Consider the following 22,586-nt stretch of genomic DNA (forward strand, 5'->3'; position numbering starts at 1 on the left):
TATTAAAGTAATACATGAACGTGCTCTAAAAAGTTAAGCTGTAAACAGATCTTAACAAAAACAATAGTCCCCTTTTCAATGCTTTTAGTTGTTTCCTGAGTTGACTTTCACATTTTTTTTTTTTTGACAGGCAGAGTGGACAGTGAGAGAGAGAGAGACAGAGAAAAAGGTCTTCCTTTTGCCGTTGGTTCACCCTCCAATGGCCGCCGCGGCCGGCGCACCGCGTTGATCCAAAGGTAGGAGCCAGGTGTTTCTCCTGGTCTCCCATGGGGTGCGGGGCCCAAGCACTTGGGCCATCCTCCACTGCACTCCCTGGCCACAGCAGAGAGCTGGCCTGGAAGAGGGGCAACCAGGACAGAATCCGGTGCCCCAACTGGGACTAGAACCCGGTGTGCCAGCGCCACAAGGCGGAGGATTAGCCTAGTGAGCCGCGGTGCCGGCCGACTTTCACATTTCTAAAGTATACGTTCATATCTCTCATCCATTTCTTTTCTTTTTTTTTTTTTTTTTTTTTTTTTTGACAGGCAGAGTGGACAGTGAGAGAGAGAGACAGAGAGAAACGTCTTCCTTTGCCGTTGGTTCACCCTCCAATGGCCGCCGCGGCCGGCGCGCTGCGGCCGGCGCACCGCGCTGATCCGATGGCAGGAGCCAGGAGCCAGGTGCTTTTCCTGGTCTCCCATGGGGTGCAGGGCCCAAGCACCTGGGCCATCCTCCACTGCACTCCCTGGCCACAGCAGAGGGCTGGCCTGGAAGAGGGGCAACCGGGACAGAATCCGGTGCCCCGACCGGGACTAGAACCCGGTGTGCCGGCGCCGCTAGGCGGAGGATTAGCCTAGTGAGCCGCGGCGCCGGCCTCTCATCCATTTCTGACATCATCTTGAGGGTCCTTTTTTAATTTTATATTTTATGATGGTTTTATTTATTTGAAAGGCACAATGACAGAGCGAGAGAGAGAGAGAGAAAGAGACAGGAGAAAGCTCTTCCATCCATTGGTTCACTCCCCAAATGGCTGCAAAGCCTGGGGCTGGGCCAGGCTGAAGCCAGGAAGCCTGGAATTCCATCCAGGTCTCCCATGGGTGTGGCAGAGACCCAAGCACTTGGGCCATCCTCCTCTGCTTTTCCCAAGCATATTAGCAGGGATCTGAATGAGAAGTGGAGCAGCTGGGACATGAACCAGCCCCTATATGGGATCCCAGTGTTGCAAGTGGCAGCTTTTACCCACTATGCCACAGTGCCGGCCCCCCTCCTCCATGTCAATTTTTAACAAAGTCATATATGCCCAGAGGTTTTCAAGTCACATGGTGCTACAGGGATTATAACAAATTCCTCCTTGTCCCCAGGTCCCATGCTACAGACAACCCCTTTGAACTCCTTGAATTGCTTTCTCGGTATTTACCTCCTCATTTCTGAAGAACACAGACACCCTTCTTTGGCCGGATGTATTGTCTGAGTTCTATATATTCTACCCTGAGGTCCTACTATGCATGCAGTAAGAGGCTCTCACTCTCCTACACACACTAGCACAGTCACACATCCTATGTGCCTTACTGTGCGGTGAGCACTTGCGGGCACTCCAGCTGTCATGCGGGGACACACAGGCCCCCTTCTCGCTCCACTGTCAGTGACATCACCCAGCAGGCATTAAGACAATCCGGATGGTTCACATGACTGTGGCTGCATGGGAACTATTAGTGGATAAATCATTTCATGTACTATGATTACATTTTCTTTCCTGTGCAGCTTTTTATTTTCCCTGGTACTGATTACTATCTATTATTTCTTGTTTGCTTAGTTCTCACCATATAATACATCGAATTACTTTTTCCCCCTTAGACACATCTGTCCTCATGCTGCAGTCTAGACTGGCTGCCCTCTAGGCCCTAAGACCTTTCCTCTCCTCCATCATCTCAGGATTCCTTTCACCTCTGTTTTGCTGGATTTCTTGTTTCCTAGACTCTGTGTTGTGTTTTTTTTCCCATGAGTTTATGACTGCATTTTACTGAAGCACATTCCCCAGGGCTTCCTGAAATAGGAGGCACAGGACAGAAAACCTTGAAACCTTACCTGTCTCTTGAATGATAACTGGAAACCCCTTTTTGCCAGAATATTGAGAACACTGATCCACCATCTTCTAGCTTCCAATATTGTTTTTGAGGAGTTCAATGCTATTCTTTTGCTAGATATTTTGTATATATGGTTCCACTCCCCCCTCCCCGGAAGCTTTTAGAATCTTCTCTGTAAGTTCTGGTATTCTGAAATGTCATGGTGGCATATCTTGGCAGGGGTGTTTGTATCATTTATCTTGCTGGGTACTCAGCAGGAATCTTCATTCCTATGGCGCCAAGACACATTCTTGTATTATGTCTTTGAGAATTTACTTCCTGCTGTTTCCTCCATTTTCTATTTCTGGAACTCCTATTGTTGGATGTTGGAGTTCCTCAATTGATCCTGCAACTTTTTCATCTTTGCTGTTGTCCCTCTCTTAGTCTTGTTATTCTGCTTCCTGCGATATCTCCTCCCCCTTTTCCCTTTTTTTTTTTTAATAATCTTTCTGCTGAAAAGTTTTCTTTCGGTGCTATCTTTCAGTTCCCAGAATTCTTCTCATGCCTTCATCACCTCTGTTTCTTCCGAGTTCCTTGTCTATATTTATTTGTTGGCTTTTCCCATCTGTCTCCCAGATTGATGGTCTGCCTCAAACAGCCTTGGACTACCTGATAATCTCTGGCTACCTAGAACCTGGGATTTTTTTTTTTAAAGAAAAACATCAATTGTGTTGAGGTTTACTTTACATAAAATAAAGGGTCCTTGGCTGGTGATCAGTTGCCACAACACTACAAAGCTGTTCAGAAGCTCTGTGTGCAGTTAGAATTGGCCAGGTGGTGCACTTCCTTATTGAGAACCTGTTCTTTGGAAGATACCCAAACATCATCTTTTAGATGCCTCTTTTCTGGGGCCTTTCAGTTTCCCCAGAGGAGAGTCCTTCCAGCTCCTGTGTATACCAGATTTAGGTATCCCGGAAATGCGGGAGTGAGAGGAGGCTGGGCTCCCATCAGTTTATGTTGCAGCTCCCTTTGCTTGCAGTCCTATTTCACCCCATGCTCTACTGCATCTGGTATCCTTGGGTCTGAAGCCCCTCAGCTTCAATTTCTTCAAAGAATCAACTCCCATTTGCAGGGATGGGGCTGGAGGAGGTGGAGATTCCCTGACTGGAATGGGTTGGGCAAGAGGAGCAAGCTTGCAACATTCTGCTGTTTGCAGGTCCAATCCTTCCTGCTGCCTTTTGAGATACATTGTACCTCCGAATCCTGAGGATTACTCTGTTTCTCTAAGTGAAACGGTTCACTGCTAATCAGCACCTCAGACCTTACATGCTTCTTATCACTCTTATTCCTTTACTCCATTTTAGTGAGATTTGGCAAATCAATAGAGATAAACATCAGGGGACTTTTTAATAAGTTCATGGGGGGCAGGTGTTGCGCCACGTAAGCTGCCTCTTAGGACACCTGCTGAAATTGCCAGTTTGAGTCCTGGCTACTTAAATCCAGCTTCCTGCTAAAGCATCCTGTAAGGCAGCAGATGATGGTGCAAGTGTGTAGGCCCCCACCACCCATGTGAGAGACCCGGATGGAGTTCTGGTTCCTGGCTTTGGCCTGGCCCAGCCCCAGTTGCTGGGAGCATTTGGGGAGTGAACCAGTGGATGGAAGCTACCTCTCCCTCTCTCTCAATCTGTCACTCTGCATTTCAAATAGATGAAAATAAATAAATGAACATCTAAAATAAATTAAAAATTCATCAAAAAGGCAGAATTAACAGATAAGTTTATTTTAATGCAAATTTTTGAAAATCATGTACATAAGGATTGTCCAAAAGTTCATGGAAAATTCATAGAAAAATTATGTATCAATTTTTTAAAAATGCCCTGGGCTGGTGATGTGGCACAGTGGGTTAAGCCAATGCCTCCAATGCTGGAAACCATATCAGAATACCAGTTCAGGTCCCAGCTTCTCTACTTCTGATCCACCTCCCTGGTAATATGCCCAAAAAGGCAGCAGAAGATGGCCCAAGTCCTTAGGCCCCTGCACTCATGTGGGACATCTGGAAGACACTCCTGGCTCCTGGCTTCAGCCTGGTCCAGCCCTGATCATTATGGCCATTTGGGGAGTAAACCAGTAGATGGAGGATCTCTCTGTCTCAATCCTTCCCTCCCTCCCTTCCTCTCTCCTCCCCTTCTCCATGTAACTCTGCCTTTCAAATAAATAAATCTTTAAAGAAAACTGCACCAAAATAAACTTACCTTTTAATTCCATTTTCTATGAAATTTTTGAAGTACCCTCCCAAGTTTATTCAACTCATTGTGTTTTGGAAGCTTCCTTTCTTATTCTGGTGAACTCCTCACCATCTATCATGACTCATTTAGGCATCACCTCCTCCAGGAAGCTTATCTTCATGGCCCTAAGGCGGGTTAGAAGCCCTTTCTCTGTTCTCCTACAGTATCCTTTTCTTGTCTTCATTGCAGCCTTGATCAAACTGTCCTGAGATTTTCCATTTCCATGCATGACTTGGCCAGAAGACTCCCGGAAGCCTGGGGCTGTGTCTCCCTCCTGCCTATACCCTCAGCTCTTAGAGTCTGGCTCCCAAAGGTAGAATTGTATGTGGTGATGGAACGAATGAATAAATGAATGACAGAGAAACAGACCCCAGCCGGAGGGACCACCTAGACAGGGGAATAAGCTGAATACAATTGCTCCTATATAAAGTTGGTTCCCTACAAGCCTATATAAAGTAAGTTCCCTTAGAGCTGGTGTGCATGCAGTAATGCCCAAGGCAGTATGATTTAAGTCAGTGAAGCAATGAACCCAGCTTCCATGCCCTACGTATAGGGGATGATTAAGTACATCATGGCACATCAGTCGCCATTAAAAGGGATGGGTAGGAAGAATATGCAATTATAAAAGGAAATGCTCAAACTAAAAAAAAAAAAGGAGAAACTGCACGAGTCAAAGCATTTCAACTGCATGAGAAATGCAGAGAATGAGGAAAATAGAGCAAATGTTCAGCCTCCTCTGCAGGTGGTCATTACACATAATGTTTTTCTCCTCTACTATTCCAAGTTGCTTGACTCTTCCTACTGGCAGGATTTATTCCATGTATAATGTTTTTTGAGTTACCAAGAAATGAAGATACGTGTCCTGGGAGTTCTATGAACAAAATACTGTGAAGGGGGCCCTAAGAATCTATGGGCAGGTTCAGAAGAGCTTACTGGGAAAGCACCATTTGTCAGTAGCCAGAGACCCTGAGGGCCCAGGCCCATGGAACACTGTCTACTGCCTTCACTGAGAAGCAGGCCCTAGCTTAGGAAGCTGAAGGAGGAGAACCTTGGAGCCAGGCTATTGCAAATCACAGTATCACAGGTTGTACTGGCAAAACTGAGGTCTCTGTACCAGGCCCCATGCTTTTGGACACTGCTCCTCCCCTCCCCCACCATGAGGCAAAGAGATTTGTGAGGCCCAGAACTCCAGAAATGCCACCTACATGGGGTCTTATTATGCAGGCCTACTTGCTAGGCCCAAGGGATGGCCAAAGGAGAAGAGGGGAGAGAGACAGGGCTTGGGTATGGGCTGGGGTGTCTGTATGTATCTCAAGGGTCCATATGGGGCCGGCATTGTGGCATAGCAGGTAAAGCCACTGCCTGCAGGGCGGCATCCCATATGGGTGCTGGTTTGAGACCTGGCTGCTTGACTTCCAATCCAGCTCTCTGCTATGGCCTGGGAAAGCAGTAGAAGATGGCCCAAGTCCTTGGGCCCATGCACCCATGTGGGAGACACAGAAGAAGCTGCTGGCTCCTGGCTCCTAGCTCCTGAATCCTTGCTTTGGATCGGTGCAGCTCCAGCCATTACAGCCAATTGGGGAGTGAACCAGCAGATGGAAGACCTCTCTCTCTCTCTCTCTCTCTCTCTCTCTCTCTCTCTGCCTCTCCTTCTCTCTCCGTGCAACTCTGACTTTCAAATAAATAAATAAATCTTTTTTAAAAAGTGTCCATATGGACCACAGATGGGAAGAGAAGGGGAAGGGTCGAGGGCTGGTGCCTTGCCTGGGCCCTGCAAATGTATAGGCGGGGAAGTCCAATGAGTCCTAGGCCTTAGGGTTTGTAGAGAGATCTAGCTTTGACTATTCCATAGACTTGGGTTCAACTCCATGCACTGGCTGAGCAAGCATGGCTCAGTCCATTCCTTTCTCTGAACTCAGTTTCCCCACCTATGAAACTGGTGTCATAGTTCTGACTTCAGAGGGCTGTGGCGAGGCTTATAGAATGGCAGTGATCATGAGCATAGGCTTTGAGCCAAAGACACCCAGGTTTCAGCCCTAGCTGGGCCCCTCCTAACTATGTGAATGACAGCTCCAAATTTCCATTTCTTCGTCAATATAATGGAGATAATAATGACACTTGCCCGGTAAGATTGTTGGAAGGATTATGGTTACAAAGAAGATGTAATAACCCTGGAAAATGCTTCATGGGAAAGGGTTGCCTTGGCTAGGGTTGAGCTGATTGGGCAGTCTGCACTCCCCACCTCCCTGTCCAGCTTTATCTTCCTCTATTGCACTCCCCACCATATGACATATTACATATATTCATCTTTGCTTCTTTCTTTTCTGTCCCCATCCCCAACACACACACACAAGGATATCAGTTCCACAAAGTACACGTTTTGTCTATTTTGTTCACTGTTTCCAAGTGCCTGGAACAATGAAAGGAACACAGATGTTCTTTAAAAGTCAAGGAGCTAGGGGCTGGCGCTGTGGTGTAGTGGATAAAGCCACCGCCTGCAGTGCCAGCATCCCATATGGGTGCTGGTTAGAGTCCCGGCTGCTCCACTTCCGATCCAGCTCTCTGCTATGGCCTGGGAAAGCAGTGGAAGATGGCTCAAGTCCTTGGGCCCCTGTGCCCACATGGAAGACCCAGAAGACACTCCTAGCTCCTGGCTTCAGATCAGCTCAGCTCTGGCTGTTGCGATCTTTTGGGGAGTGAACCAGCGGGTGGAAGACCTCTCTCTCTCTCTCTCTCTCTCTGGCTCTACCTCTATCTGTAACTCTATATACATTTTTTTATTTTTGACAGGCAGAATGGACAGTGAGAGAGAGAGACAAAGAGAAAGGTCTTCCTTTTTCCGTTGGTTCACCCCCTAATGGCAGCTGCAGCTGGCGCGCTGTGGCCGGCGCACTGCGCTGATCCGAAGCCAGGAGCCAGGTGCTTCTCCTGGTCTCCCATGGGGTACAGGGCCCAAGGACTTGGGCCATCCTCCACTGCACTCCTGGGCCACAGCAGAGAGCTAGACAGGAAGAGGAGCAACCGGGACAGAATCTGGCGCCCTGACCGGGACTAGAACCCGGTGTGCTGGTGCCTCAGGTGAAGGATTAGCTTATTGAGCCGTGGGGCCGGCCTGTAACTCTGTCTTTCAAATAAATAAAATAAATCTAAAAAAAAAGTCAAGGAGCTATCTATGTGCCATGTCGACAAGCAAAAATGGTACTGGCCATGGTAAAAAGCCAGAATAAAAAGCATGGAAAATAAAGAGGCCCAATACGCTTACGGAAGTCTAGACAGTTCAGTTGAGCTTGAGGGCTTGGTTCAAAGGGAACAATGGCTACACAGGGATGAGAGGCTGTGACTTTACCCAAAGGAACATGCACCCTTAGATCACAAATGTCATGAAAACCCATTTGTGCCAGGCAGGAAGTGGGAAAGCACAAGGGGGAGGTAAAGATGTCGTCCAAGTGCAAGTGCCACCGAAATTGCAACCAAGTGAAAAGTGAAAGCAAAAAGCTTTTAAACATTGTTTCAAGTGGAGAGAGAACATCCTTTCCAAGGGGCCCATCTGAGCCAAGAAGAAGATCTAGAAAGGACAAAAGAGGCAGGCACAGGAGATAAGTGGATGAGGTCATAATAACACGCAAGGAAGATCTTACCAAGATTCTTAAAAGGGACCAACAATATCAGAAAGCTGGTTGGATACTGGAACCACTTTGAGCAACGGACCCAAAGAACATCCAACAACAAAATGAAGGCCACGGCGGTTTCAGTTGCTGCCTCTCTTTTTTGTTGTTGGTTATTCTTCCTCTACTCCTTGTTTACCACTGCTCAGTGAACACATTCTGGAATGATAAAGACGATGACGATGACAAAGACTGTCGCCTACTTCCAATGCAACATTTTTCTGTCCCATTGTAAAATGGCTTTGGCAAGAAATAAAGAAGCAAGTGTCATTTCCTATTTATATTTTGAAGAGAGGAAATAAATACAGAGACTACAACCAAAAGAGCCTTGAACACCAGGCAACAGAACGTGAACTTCATCCTGTCATTGCTGAGGAGCCCGAAATGGGTTTAATCCAAGGAGTCCTATGCTACCTCCTTAAAAAACAAAAAAAGCCTTCTGTCACATCACATTCCTTTTCATCAGAAATAAATAGTATATATAAATATATTTAAACTCATAATAAATATAACAAGCAGCCTTTATTTGGTCCTTATAATACTCCAAATAATCATAAGGTGACTATGCACCTACAATGGTGCAGGACTTGTGTTATCTTCCTAACAGCTGTGCAAGGTAGTTCCTATTCTTATTGAAGAGAGAGGAGGCTCAGAGGTGCAATGTGGCAGACCCAGAGTCACATAGCTAATAAGTAGTGCAGCTGACTTTCAAATCTGCATTTCTCTGACTCCAAAACCAACGCGTTCAACTGCTCCAGCTGCTGCTTCCTTCTGTCACACCAGAGCTAAGCCGCACTTCATTTCCTAAACCAGCTTGGGGACGTGGCCTCGCTCTCTCACTCTCACCTGTCTCCTGTCTCCCTGCCACACGATGCAGTGCAAGACCCCCACCACCACCACCACCACCATGCCATGAACCCTCCGGGGGTGCTCATAGCAGAGACAATGATTCAAGGAGGGAAAGGGAGAGCGAGGAGAGTGGGAGGTGAGGGTAGGCACAAGGACTGCAGACTGATCAGCTCATCGATGAGAGAGAGAGCGAGCGAGAGAGAGAGAGAGAGAGCGCAAGCACGCGCAAAGGAAAATGGAACTGGCTCTCCAGCCCTCCTTCCTTTCCTCCCTCTGCTGGAGGCAGAGGGATGGAGGCTCAGCCATGATGGGAAAGAGTGGGCGGAGGGGGAGCAGCTAGAGCAGCCTGCTGTTGCAGAAGCCTCGGCTCAGCCTCCAAGCCCCCCTCCTGTGAGCTTGGGCCCATCTCTGGCCCACCTGCTCCCACCGCCTGAGCAAAGACACTGGGCTGCTCTCCAAGCCTGCAGCCAATCCGGGCAAAGCGCAGCTCACAGTACATCAAGAACCTCTTGTGACACAGAGAGGTGACTCGAGAGAGGTGGAGTGGCATGCCCAGAAGTGCAAGAGGGAGGCAGAGGCAGGCCTGGGGGCATAGCCCAGCTAGCAGGTTCCTCAGTGCAGGGCTCCCTGGACTCCAACGGCCTAGGTGACAGAGGTTGAGGATAGGGGCGCTGCAGAGGCTGCTAAAACAATGCTCATGACAGGGACTGGGGCCACAGGGAACACAAGCTGAGATCATCCTGACTCAGTGATCTGGCGGCAGGGGGCAGCTACCAATAGTTTCCAGTTTCAATATGGGTTGAGAAGGCAAAAATGACCATTTGGAAAAGTAGCGTGGGCCTTAGTTTGTACTTCAAGAGCATCAAGGTTTATCTCTTCTCTTCTCTCCCAGGACCACCCAGTCAAATGAAAACGAGGAAACTGAATATGGTTGTGGACTGTTAACAGGGAAGAAGGGAGGGGCTGAGATCAGTGGGCGAGCGATTTCAACAAACTTCTGAAAGCAAATGACAAACAACAGAGTGCTCATGGCTGAGGGAGAGCCAGGGACAGCACACAAGGGCTGCAGCTGAGCAGGGAGCCAGGCTGCTCAGGGAAGGCCCAGAGAAATGCCAGCCTTGGTGATGGCAGGTAGAAGGCAAGGTAGGAGTCATCAGGGAACTGAGCACAGGGAAACAGACTGAAGGTAGAAGTGGATAAACTCCCCCTTCCAGGGCCAGCATCGTGGCGCAGCAGGTTAAACTGCTGCCTGTGACACTGGCAGCCCATAGGGGCACCAGTTGAGAGTCCCAGTTGCTCCACTTCCAATGCAGCTTCCTGCTAATGCACCTGGGAAGGCAGTGGAAGATGTCCCAAGTCCTTGGGCCCCTGCACCTACATGGGAAACCTAGAAGAGGCTCCTGGCTCCTGGCTTCTGCCTGGCTTAGTCCCGGCCATTGCAGCCATTTGGGGAGTGAACCAGCAGATGGAAGATCTGTCTCTGTGTCTCTCCATAACTCTGCCTGTCAAATAAATGAACAAATGAATGCGTGAGTGAATGAATCTTTTTAAAACAATCCCCCCTTCCCTTCCTCCCCAATCCAGGCAGCAGGACACAGGCTACCTGGCACTCACCCCTAGGAGATATATCAGAGGCCTCCTTGTTAAAGGAATTAAATGATCTGGAGTGAATTTGGGGCACCTAGCAATGGCCCACCCATTATGGCATTTGGGGGGCACCCATCATAACAAGCAGCTCCCAATCTGGCAAGTGGACAGACATGTCAGTCAGGTTCTCCATTCATTCACTGCTAGACCATAAAAGAGAAAACAGGAGAGAAAAGCTAAGCAGTCCCCACTGAGGAAGTTCACCATGCAACTAACAGACATTCCAGAAGCAGAAGACAGAGCCAACCAAGGGGAGGTCATTATCAAAGAAAACCTCAGAAGAGATGCCATCACTTCAAGTTGAGAGGGCTCCCTGACTACCAGGCAGGGCGAATGAGAAAGAGATCTGGGTGCTGCCTACATAGGTGTTTGATTTAAAAAACATCAACCATGTCATATGTGAGATGGTCATAGTATTTGTAATGCCAGCTCTTTTCTGTATGCATATTATATTTCATTGTGAAATTTGTTTTGTTTTGTTTTTTTAAAAAAACCTCTTCTATATCCCTGGAAGATGTGCTATGATTATCCTATGGTTTCAAAGAACTCCACATAATAGTAAGAAAGTTATCGACAAAACAGATAGATAGGGGTTGGCGCTGTGGCATAGTAGGCTAAGCGTCTGCCTCCAGTGTTGGCATCCCAAATGGGTGCCGGTTCGAGTCCTTGCTGCTCCACTTCCAATCCAGCTCTCTGCTATGGCCTGGGGAAGCAGTAGAAGATGGCCCAAGTCCTTGGGCCCCTGCACCCACATGGGAGACCCGGAAGATGCTCCTGGCTCCTGACTTCGGATTGGCCCAGCTCTGGCTGTTGTGGCCACTGGGGAGTGAACCAGTGGATGGAAGACCCCCCCCCCTTCTCTCTCTGCCTCTCTCTCTGTCTGTAACTCTGCCTCTCCAATAAATAAATAAATAAATAACATCTTTTTAAAAAACAGATAAATAAAGGCAGAAAGAAAGTCTGGATCCAAATATGAAGCCAAGTAAGAGGTGGTATGATTTTGAGCAATTAGTAGGGCTTCAAAAGGAAAATTTACTTGATCTTGAGGCTGGGAACATTCTCCCAGGAGTTCAGAGGTTGCAACAGTGTTAATTGTTAGGCTATTTGGCCCTGCAATACATAATAGCGACCTAGTCATAATTATAAACACGGCATATTAGTGGTCAACTTTTAGAATCTAATCAAATATAATCAATCTCTCTAGATAAACCACTGGACCTATTTTATTACTTAAAGATTTATTTTATTTACTTGAAAGTCAGAATTACACAGAAAGAGAAGGAGAAGCAGAGAGAGAGAGAGAAAGAGAGAGAGAGAGAGAGAGAGGTCTTCCACCCACTGGTTCACTCCCCAATTGGCTGCAATGGCTGGAGCTGCGCCAGTCCAAAGCCAGGAGCCAGGAGCTTCCTCCGAGTCTCCCACACGGGTGCAGGGGCCCAAGGACTTGGGGCCATCCTCTAATGCTTTCCCAGGCCATGGAAGAGAGCTGGATCAGAAGTGGAGCAGCTGGGACTTGAACCAGTGCCCATATGGTATGCCGGCACTGCAGGCGGCAGCTTTACCTGCTACGCCACAGCGCCGGCCCTGGACTTGACTATTTTTACACAACAGAATGCAAATGTAGTCAAGCTGGCTGGATGTAGAAGTTCAGAGTGCGGAGACTAGGAGGTGGAAAAGTCAGGAAGAAAGATGGATGGAAGGATGGGGCATGCATAAGTATCTCAGAAAGTGGCCAACACAGGGGGTCAGTGTCATGGTGCACTGGGTTAAACCGCAGCTTGTGAAACCAGCATCCCATATCGGAGTGCCAGTTTGAGCTCCTGGATGGAATTCCTGACCCAGATGGAATTCCAGGCTCCTGGCTTCTGCCTGGCCCAGCCCTGGCTGTTGCAGCCATTTGGGGGAGTGAACCAGCGGATGGAAGAGCGCTCTCTCTCTCTCTCTCTCTCTCTCTCTCTCTCTCATTCTCCCTCTCTCTGCCTCTCCTCCTCTCCCTCTCCTTCTACTCTGTCACTCTGCCTTTCAGATAAATAAATCATTTTTACAAAGTGGTCAAGAGGTACAGTGGGAAATCGATGGAATGAGAAATCACAACTTAAAGCAGTATTTTAATAACGATACAAAGGTAACTGATAGAGGAACCCAAATAGTAATATAACCATCAAAATTTCGTAGGAGAGAGAGTCGAGAGTCAAGAGTCAGGTATGGTAAATAAGCTAAATTTCCATTTGTCATACAAAGAAGTCAAGAGATGTTTTAGAAGTTGACAAATGAAGAAATAATGGAATTTCTAAAACAAGGCCCTTCTCATTCTGTGTACCGGGGTCCCCCATACAATATGGACAGGTGGTGACTGCAGATGACGTGAGGTCTTCTTCTTTACAGGGTGGGAGTAAGACAGACAGGTGAAGAGCTGACCCCCTTGCAACTAAGCCGGGGCTCCCCACAGCCATCCAGGCGGACACCTTCCAGCTGCCCCAGGCTGCACCAGTCTCTGGTCCTCTTCAAACCCCACCCCCCGCCCCTCACTAATCCAACCTCTCCAGTCTTCCATTCATTCAAGTATTTACACCCATTAGTTATTTTTACCTGCCTGAGTCACAAAAGGATTTGACGTTGCTTACTCCAGGAACACAGGGAAGGACAGCAGAGAAACTGAACTGGCAAATAGGACCTCAGAAAAAGAGATCAGCAAACATGCCAGTGCAGTGCTTCAAATTAACCGGTGGCTGGTGCCAAAAGGGAGACACAAACGCTCTGACAGTCTTGTGTGCGGAAGGAGGAAGCACAGCAGTGTTCAGGGAAAGCCAAGCTTTGCCTGACACTTCTTCGAGTCATTGTGCATGGGAGATTTTACGAAGGAAAAGAAAAATAACTGTTTATTGAGCGCCGACATGTATCAGGGAGTGGGCGCAATGCCCACCAACCCATATGCCGTCTTTCTTCACTTAGCTAACTCCTACTCATCCTCAAAGGCTCGGCTCAGGTATCACCTCCTCCAGGAAGCTTTCCCTGACTGGGTAGATGTCTCTCCTTTTGGCAATCCCCCTGTGCTGCCTTCAGGCAGGGCACACTGGGCATCACACTGCAATCATCTGCGTCCATGGCCATCCTCTCCCCTCAACCATGAGCACCCTGAAGCCAGAATATGTACAAGACCAGTTATACAGACCTCTCTGCCTGGGATGGCACAAGACGCGGTTCACATAGGCACGCAGTATCTGCCAGACTCATGTCCATCTCAGAAATGTGGTGAATTCCACATGGCCTCTCTCTGCTGCCTTCCCACAGCACAGAGCTTCACCAAATTATTCGTAATAATCCTTTGTGCCAAGAGCTCCATCTCTGTCATCTTATTGAATGCCATAACAATCACAATGAGATGGGTTGTTGACGACTTGGCCAGCATATCAGATGCACACTGGTATGACATGTCTCCCAGTGCTTTTTTTTTTTTTTTAAGGAAATTTGGGGGTAAGGACAAAATTGGCCAGTCTTTATTACAGGAATCACGACAATAATTCTAAAGTGGTTATAAAGGAGGCCGGCATTGTGGTACAGTGGGTTAATCTACTGCCTGTGATACCAGCATAGCACATGGGCACCACTTCAAGTCCTGGCTGCTCCACTTCCCATCCAGCTCACTGCTAATGAACCCGGGAAAGCAGTGGAGGATGGCCTGAGTGCTTGGGGCCCTGCACCTGCATGGGAGACACGGATGGAGTTCCTGGCTCCTGGTGACCTGACCCAGTCCTGCTTCTGTGGGCTATTTGGGGAGTGATCCAGCGGATGAATGGAAGACCTCTCTCTCTCTCTTCTCTCTCTCTCTCTGCCTTTCAAGTAAGTCTTTAAAATAAAGTAGTTATATAGAAGGGAATATCGGTTTTATTCAGGTGAGCACAGTATACCTTATTCTGGAATCCAGAAGGAAATCACAGGTCCTGGAGGTACAATCACATTACCCCCTCTGCAAAGGTGCAAACATCACCCAGCTAGGGTTAGCACAGTTACTACGTGTCCATTCCAACACAAAGTGCGCAACTTAACAAAGGCACACAGCTCCTAAGAAAGGCAGCTGGTGGAAGTGAAAGAGTGGCTAGCAGCCGATAGTCGTGAGGAACTTCCGTGGAAAACGTGGAGAAATCATCTTGACCAGCCCAGGAGCTCTGGTCTTGAGAATGGGCTACTAGGGTCTTGGCTGTGCTGTTTTGTTTGCTATGCTCAGCCTCTAGGGGGCAGTGCAGTCCCACCTATTATTTTCCAGGCCTGCCCATGGGCTTTCCACCCGGATAGCTTCATCCTGGGCAGCTAGGAAAGTTTCGAATAATTTTTTGGGGGGAGGTGGGGTGGACATGAACCTTTCATATCTGAAAATACTGTTTTAACCCCATTTACTACTTAAAAACCCGTGCTTCTGAAGGTGAAGTCACTTGCCTAAAAAAAGTCACGAAGCCCTCCTTGCAGGGTGCCAGCCACACTTCCGCTGAACGCTGAGCACCCCCCACCACCTCCAAAAGCTTCAGCTACGAGAGAGTCTCCCAAATGCTCATGGGAAAAAGGCATATTAGGACAAAAAAATTACACCCAGATTTCAAAAGCGTGTTGCATCAAAAATAAACCTATCTTCTAACTCCGGGCTGCTCCAGGAACTTTTTGAAGTCTGGAGCTTCCTGAAGTCCTGGGCTTCCTGGTGGATTGTAAGTGCTTTCTGCAAGGGTGCTTGCACAGCTCAAATGCTATGAGGAAGTCGGAGCAACCAGCCAATCATCTTGCCCTAAACAAGCTCCCCCTCCAAAAAAAGAGGAAGTAAGTCATTGATTCCTCATTCTTCCCCGTGACCACTGTTGATTATTCTGCCACGGAATACAGCAGGGAGTGAGTCAGAGAGAGCCCAGTCTTCTTCCAAGCCCGAGACACCGTGCCTGGCCCAGGGTTTGAATGCAGAAAGGAATTGATGGAGCAGTACGCGGCTTCCCACTGAGCACCCGGCGCCCTGGGCCGGCCTCTCTGCTGCTTTTGGAACACAGGACTTTGCATGGAAGGTCAAGACCACAGCGTGACGTGGCCACGGCACGGTAGGGAGGGACAGCAAGGAGCACGTTGGTCCAAATGGCTCCGAAGTCACATCCGGCTCTGCTCCTCTGCCAGACTATGAATCCAGGGGAATTTCAAAGTTGTCATCTCTCTCTCTACACCAGTCTGAGAATGGGGCAAAATCGTCTCTGGCTGTTAGTTCGCCAGGATTTAACCAGACTCACATTTGTCTACTTGCCATTGACTAAGCAGCTACTTTGGACCATTCTGTGTTTTTCCAAGCTTACTGCCCTAGCACACTTGCCCCTGGGAGCTAGCCTAGAGCCTGACAACTTAATATATGTCAGTTCAATCTGCATACCTGGGAGCTGGAGTTGCAGCCCCTAGCAGAGTGCTGGTTCGAGTCCCAGCTGCTCAGCTTCCAATCGGGTTTCCTGCTAATGTGCTTAGGAAAGCAGGGGAAGATGGACCAAGTGCTTGGGCCCCTACCACCCATGTGGGAGACCCAGATGGAGTTCTGGGGTCCTGGCTTTAGCCTGGCCTAGTCTTGGCTGTTGCAACCTCTGTTTCTCTCTCTCTCTCTCTCTCTCTCTCTCTCTCTCTCTCTTTCTCTCTCTCTCTCTCGCTGTCATTCTGCTTTGCAAATAATAAATCTAAATGAATCTGAGTACCTTCAGAGGTTCAGTCTGGTAGCGGGGACACGAGATGTAACGAACCTCAAAGATACAAAAGGGGCAGGGACAGGGAGCCTGCCTGGGGCAGCCGTCCTGGGAACTCTGGGGGCGGGGAGCCACAGCCACACCTAGAGTGGCTTCAAGGACCTTACAGCCCACCGGTGGGAGGCAGGAGTTGGCCATGGGCCTGGGAGGCAGCCAGTTTTGGCCTCATTCTGCTGTGTACCCTTGGGTAGATCACTACACCTCTCTGATCCTAGTTTCCTCATGTGACAAATGAGGGTCATAAGAACACTCATGTCGCTGGGGCTGTGCACAGGGGACAAGAAGCTGTACTGCATGGTGGTGGGCAAGAGTGCTGCAGGCCCTGGAGTCTGTCCACCCAAGCTCCTTCTGGTTCCTTCACACTTCTGGGCCTCAGTGTCCTCATCGGTAAAATGGGATCAACCACAACATCTATGTGAAAGGATTCGAATGCAGACTGAAGGGACGCATTTGTGGAAAGTGCTCAGAACAAACAGTGCTTGGCACACTGTAAGTGCAGTAAGAAAAAAAAAAACACAGTTAACCCATGGAAGACTCCCAATAAACTCTGAGGCCATGGAAGCAGGGATGGAGCAGAGGAGGAACAGGTGCAAGTGGCCAGCCTTGGGTCTGGCATTTTTTGCACTCCCCCTCCACTGGACACCAGAGGACCACCCACTCTCATCTGAAGCACCCCCCCACACACACACACCCAGCCCAGGTTAGCAAGCAGTGGCGTGGCCACTTCAGAGGAGCTTCAGCCCTTACCACTCTTGCTCCTCTTGTGGCCCCGAGCGCTCCCTATGGCCCCGCTGAGCTTGCGAGCATGGTGTTTGCTCAGCCTGCTGGTCCCTCCTGCTGGGTGGCACAGTGCACAGCCACGGCCACGGCCATGGCCACGGCCACGGAATGTTTGTGTGTGACAACAACCCCATTCTTGCCCCGGCTTGAGACAGAGAAGCAAGATCCCCCAAATTGTCATTCAACTCAAAGTCATTATTTCCTGCCACACGAAGATAATGCTTACAACACTGTGTGTGTGTGTGTGTGTGTCGGGGGGAGACATGGCTTTCCTTCCTCAGGGAGAAGGAGAGACCCCCACCTCTCCTCCCCCGGGGAACAGGACCCAAGAGCCAAAAGGAGCCAGACATCTCCAGGGTGCTCCTGAGCACCTCGGCCCACATGCCACGCCACGCCATGCCACGCCACGCCATGCCACAGTGAGGACAGGTGCTGTCCCCAAATATGAGCCAGGCTGCGGGGTGGGGAGAGTGGGAGCAGTGGATGCAGAGTTCCGGCCCTCCCAGCTTCAGCCCAGCACTGCCGCCTGCAGCAGAGCTGGAGCTGGGCCCAGGCAAGCAGCGTGGGAACTGCAGCTCTCTTCAGCATGGAGCAACTCAGCAGTAGCCCCTAGCACGCCTATAAATCATTCCGGGTGTCAGCACCGCAAGGGAGCCAGGCCCAGATCCACAGCAAGAGCGGGGCCCAGGAGGAGGGGGCAGGGCGACGATTCCTTGTAGGAACACCAGAGCAGCAGTCAGGACCCGCAAATACTACAAAACATACAAGCCAGACCCCCTTGGAGCGAGGAGAACCCATCTCGCTCACTCGGTGCTGCACTAGACAGGCCACGCCCAGCCAAAGGGATCCCAGCTCCCTGCAACCCGTCCAAAAGGGCCAGTGGGGGGAGGATGTGGGAGTCGTGGGTGGTTGGTACGCCTGGGGACAGCATGGCAGCCGGAATCCGATGCAGGGGAGGGAAAGTTCACAGGATCGGGAGTCTGTCTTATTAACTGCATGGTCTCCGGTGGGCTTCACTGCTCATTGCCCTCAATTTCTTCCCCGTCGACTGTGCTGACAGACACACGGCATCCTTGAGAGGACTAAATAAAGTCCCTAGGCAGACCCGGGCCGCCCCCACTACCACCACCACCACCAACCAGCTGCAGCTCGCTGGCCAAGGCCTACCCTGTGCACTTCGTCCACCAGAGGGAGCCTGGGGACCAGGAGCGCCCAGCCTGTGCTGGCTGCTGGCTCTGCCTGTCCTCCCCCAATGCTGCAGCCTCTGCTGCTGAAACTCCCACCCCGCCTGCCCGCGCTTCCAGCGGCAGTCTTCTCACCCACTCCTTACAAACCCAGAACAGGCTTCGCAGGGGAGTCGCTGGCAGCGGCAGCGGGGGCAGCAATGGCTACTGCACCCACAGACCCTCCTGACGCCTGGCAGAGAGGGAGATGGAAAGGAGGGAGACACAGCCTTCTGCCCCCTCCCCGCCCTTTCCCCCTTCCACTCCCACCCCCATCTCAGATTCATCTCCTGTTCAAACCCTCTTGATATCTAAGGCTCTCCTGGCCTCTTCCAGTTCAGTACCTGCCTGGGGCCTGAAGCCAAGAGATTCCTGTGGGTTGGAGTACTCTCTCTAGTGACAATCTAACAGGCCTTGGAGAAAGACAGACTGGGGTCCTAGTTCCAGCTCCATTAGCAACTAGTAGTGTAACCTTGAGCAAGGTCCCTTACTCTTGGAGCCTCAGTTTTCCCCATCTCTGAAATGGACTTACTAATGCTCATTGCACAGGGCTTGTTGGGAGGAGCCAAATGGCATCATCATGGATGTGCAAATAGCTGTTGTGTGGTTAGGAGAGAAACCTTACATGCTAGCTAAACCTCTCGATGAATCCAGTAGGCAACGTGAAGCCAGGAAATCCGACAAGCAAGTTGAAGGGGGCACAAACAGAAGGAAAGACCGGGAAGCGAGTTGCACGGATGGCAGAGGCATACAGCTCCAGAGGAAATGGCCTGGAGACTCAGAGCCTTGTCTGCAGGGCCGAGAACCTGATGGCACTGGGATTGTGGAGTTGGGGAAGCCCAGGCCCTTTCAGTGCACTTTCTACCTGATTCGAGAACTGTGTTTCTACAGCTCTCCCAGCCTCCCCCACCCACCCCCGTTGGGCCCCCTCCCTTCAGGCAGGCCACTGCATCACCAGACGGCCAAGTGGGAAAGTTCTTCCTTATTTCTCTCAAATCTCCCCACTGGTCCGGGCTGTGCTCCCTGGTGCCACACACAAGGAGGCTGCTCCCTCCGACACGGGCCTGATCCCTCTAGGGAAGCTTTCTACAGCCAGGCTCCAGGCTCCAGGCTCCAGGACCACAGGACCACATCCAGCCCCCTGGCCCCAGCCCACTGCAGCGCGCTCCGGACTACCCTGGGGCAGTCCCCAACACGACTCAGCTGGGGGACACTGCAGTGGAGCCCAGGCGAGCCCTGGAGCCACAGCTGGCGCTCCTGGGGCCCAGCCATCTCAACCCAGCACCCCAGCCTGCTGCCTCACCACGGGGGAGTTGCGGAGAGCTGTCTCCCAGCAGATTTCCTGAGGCAGAAGGCTTCCCCACCCCCAGCCCAGCCGCCAAGAGACACTCCACTGGTTGTGGCACATGGTAGGACCAGCTGAGCAGTGACAGGAGGGAAAGCCTGCCCGCTCACTGGAGGACTTGGGATTTGCTCTGGAGTGTGGCTAGGTTAGTGACAAAGCCATCGAATGGAAGCTGGCAGGGAGGGCCCTTAGGCAGCATCCGAAGCAGTCCTTACCTTAAAAAAAAAAAATTCGGGGGAAATTGATGGCCTGAGAGAGGAAGGGACTCAGTCAAGGTCACCAAGCCGATCTGCAGCAGAGCTGAAAAGGGAACCCAGGCCTCCTAACTCCTGGTCTAGCGTTCTTTCCGATTCACCAGAAGAGCAGTTAGGAAGCCTTCAAGGCAGCCCTGTACGCCTGCACACCGTGCACTCTCTCCTTCTGAGCCATTCAGTCCAAGCAGCTCCCAAGGGTATCTACGTGGGAAAAGGGGACCCAGCTCCTGTCCCACCAACCCAGGAGACATGGCCAAGTTGTCCCAAATAGACGGACACACAGCGCGGGAATTGGAAGTGATCCAACAGAGAGGCGACCTGAGACCTCCCTTCCTCGTAGGGCTCTTTAAATGGGTGTTGTTTTTTTCCTGAAGGGTGGAGAGGGGGTGGACTTTGAGGAACTAGCCAAAGGCCTGGCCTCCATCTTTGCTCCCCCATCTTTGCTCCCCCCTGGCCAGGGTGTGCTGCAGTTTCCTCTCAGAGGGATGCCTCAGCCTCCAGCAGCCATTCTGGTCCTCACCTGCCTCTCTGGGAAAGGATGGAGCTTTGGCCACCAGAGGAGATAAGATCAGGCAGAAAAAGGAGGGGGGGCTTTCTCTCTCTCTCTCTCCCTTGGGGCTCTGAGTTGACACCATGTCCCCCCACCCCCAAACGAAAAAAATCCCTACCAGTACATCCAAAACAAACAAATAAATAGATGAGAACCTATCTTCCAGCGAGGATACAGCTCCGGCTGAAGATGTGTGTGTGTGTGTGTGTGTGTGTGTGTGTGTGTGTGTTGGGGGTGGGGGTGATGATGGCTCTAGTCCCTTAGTGGCCTTGGAACTGGGAGAGAGGCACCGGCACTCATCATCCAGCCAGCTCAGTGTTCAGTGGCTGGGGAAGGGAAGGGGTGCCGGCTGGCCGAAGGGGACCTCGCTTCTCCCCCTGGCAGGTCCGGACAGGAGAGGCGGACATGGAATCAGGCCCAGGCTTCTTACTTTAGCAGCCGGACAAGTTGGAGAGGGATCTAGAGGGGAAGAGGCGCGGGGCACAAACACGCATTCCTTACTTTCTCTGGAGGGTTGTAGCCGGGCTGGTGCTGGTACTGGTGCTGTGGCCTCCGCCGGCGCCGGGGCTGGAGCTCCTGGATGCGCCACGGCTCAGCTGGCCCCGCTCCCGCGGCGGCCGCTGCCCCACGCCCACCGCCGCCGAGTAGCCGGCTTCCTTCTCGCGGCCCGGGTGCGCTGGCCCAGCCTCCCGCCCGCCACGCTCGCGACCCAGGGCTGGGTTCTCGTGGTGCAGGTGGCACTGGGCCACGTCGCGCTCGCGGGCTGTGTAGCCGGTAGTGTCCTGGAGCGGGTAGGAGGCGTCCCTCTCCTTGTCCCGATACACAGCCTCCCGGTTCTGGTAGGCGCCGTCCCGGTTCGGGTAGCCCACGTCCCGGGCCGCCTGATGGAACTGGCTCTCCCGCAGCTCGCGGTGGTGAAACTGGGTCTCACGCAGATTCTGGTACTGGCTCTCGCGGCCCGGGCTATCCCGCGCGCCGTGGGGGTCCCGGTGCAGCTCCCCGCGGTGCAGCTGGCTCTCCTCCCGCAGGTCGCGGTTCTCCTGGGTGAGCTGGTCCAGCTGGCCCTCCAGCTCTTCGATGCGCCGCCGCTGGGTCTCCAGCAGCTGCTGCTGGCTCTCGATGATGTTGTTCAGCTCCAGCAGGTACTCCACCGCCCGGTTGGGGCTCTCAGATCCCGGGCCGCCCGGGGGCCCCGACCCCGCCTCCATCCTGGCGGCCCAGGGGCAGGGGAAGGGGCAGGAGAGCCCGGTCCCCGCTCGCTCACGGCGCCACCCTCCCCCGGGCCCAGCCGGGGGAGGGGGCCGGCGGGACGCAAGGGCGCGCACCGGGCTCGAGGGCCCGGGGGCCCGGGGGGGCCCGGGAGACAGCGCTGGGGCCGGCGGCACGGGGAGCAGGAGCTGAGGCTGCCGCTGCCGCCGCCGCCGCCGCCGCCACCGCCACCGCCACGGCTCCGGAGGACGCGGCCCACGGCGCTCCGCCCGCTGCGGAGTCACTGCGCAGCGCGGCCGCGCGGGACCGCCCCGGCCGCCGGCCCGCCCCCCGCCCCTGCCCCCACCCAGCTCTCCTGGACCGCCCCCGCGCGTCCCACCTGCGGCCGCCACCGGCACTGGCAGCTGGATCCGCCCCGAGGTCCCGGCGACCGTCAGAGGCCAGCCCCATCGCAGCCTGTGGGAGAGCTCCCCATTCCACCCATCCAGGGTCCTCATCAAAGGACGCCTAAGGAAGCCCCTCTATCCCAGCCCGTTGCCACATTCCAGGCCCACTATCCTTGTCCAAGCCATCCCAGGAACCCTCATCCCAGGTCGTGCCCAGGTCCAGACAACCCATGGATCCAATCCACTGGGGCTGCTAATCCCAGCCTGTCTCATATTCCCAGTCCCAGCCAACGCCTGGAGCTCCCAGCCTAGGTGATCTCCCTGCAGCCCCCATCAGGAGGCAGCCTCTGAGTCTCCCATCCCAGCCAGTTCCTGGATCACCATCCTCCAACCCTGCATCCCAGCCAGCCCCATGTCTCTCCAGCCCAACCAGTCTACAACTTCCCCCTCAGACAACCCTCCCCCAGAACTCCCCCCGCACACATACACATACACATATACAATATCACAGGCAGACTGCCCCCCGCCAAGTGCCCAAATCCACTACCCCAGTGAAACCCAGAATCCCTGGTCTCATGATTGCTCATTCCAACAAACC

At 52.0% G+C, this 22,586-nt stretch overlaps 1 protein-coding gene across 4 annotated transcripts in view; it reads right to left on the reverse strand.

Moving 5' to 3' along the window:
- The window catches only part of IQSEC2 (IQ motif and Sec7 domain ArfGEF 2), an 87,577-nt gene extending 65,695 nt beyond the window's left edge, over positions 1 to 21,882 (reverse strand). For 3 of the 4 annotated variants that reach the window (XM_070067291.2, XM_070067290.2, XM_051827115.3), the window contains exon 1: positions 20,895 to 21,735. In XM_070067291.2, the coding sequence (XP_069923392.1) occupies positions 20,895 to 21,601 (707 nt within the window). In that variant the 5' untranslated portion in view covers positions 21,602 to 21,735. Of the gene's footprint in view, positions 1 to 20,894 lie in introns of all 4 variants that reach the window. The other variant, XM_070067292.2, reaches the window with a different exon arrangement.
- Between the last annotated feature and the right edge of the window lie 704 nt (positions 21,883 to 22,586).

This window comes from Oryctolagus cuniculus, chromosome X (assembly GCF_051225735.1).
Source record: "Oryctolagus cuniculus isolate XC-2025 breed Fujian yellow rabbit chromosome X, ASM5122573v1, whole genome shotgun sequence".
NCBI lineage: Eukaryota > Metazoa > Chordata > Mammalia > Lagomorpha > Leporidae > Oryctolagus > Oryctolagus cuniculus.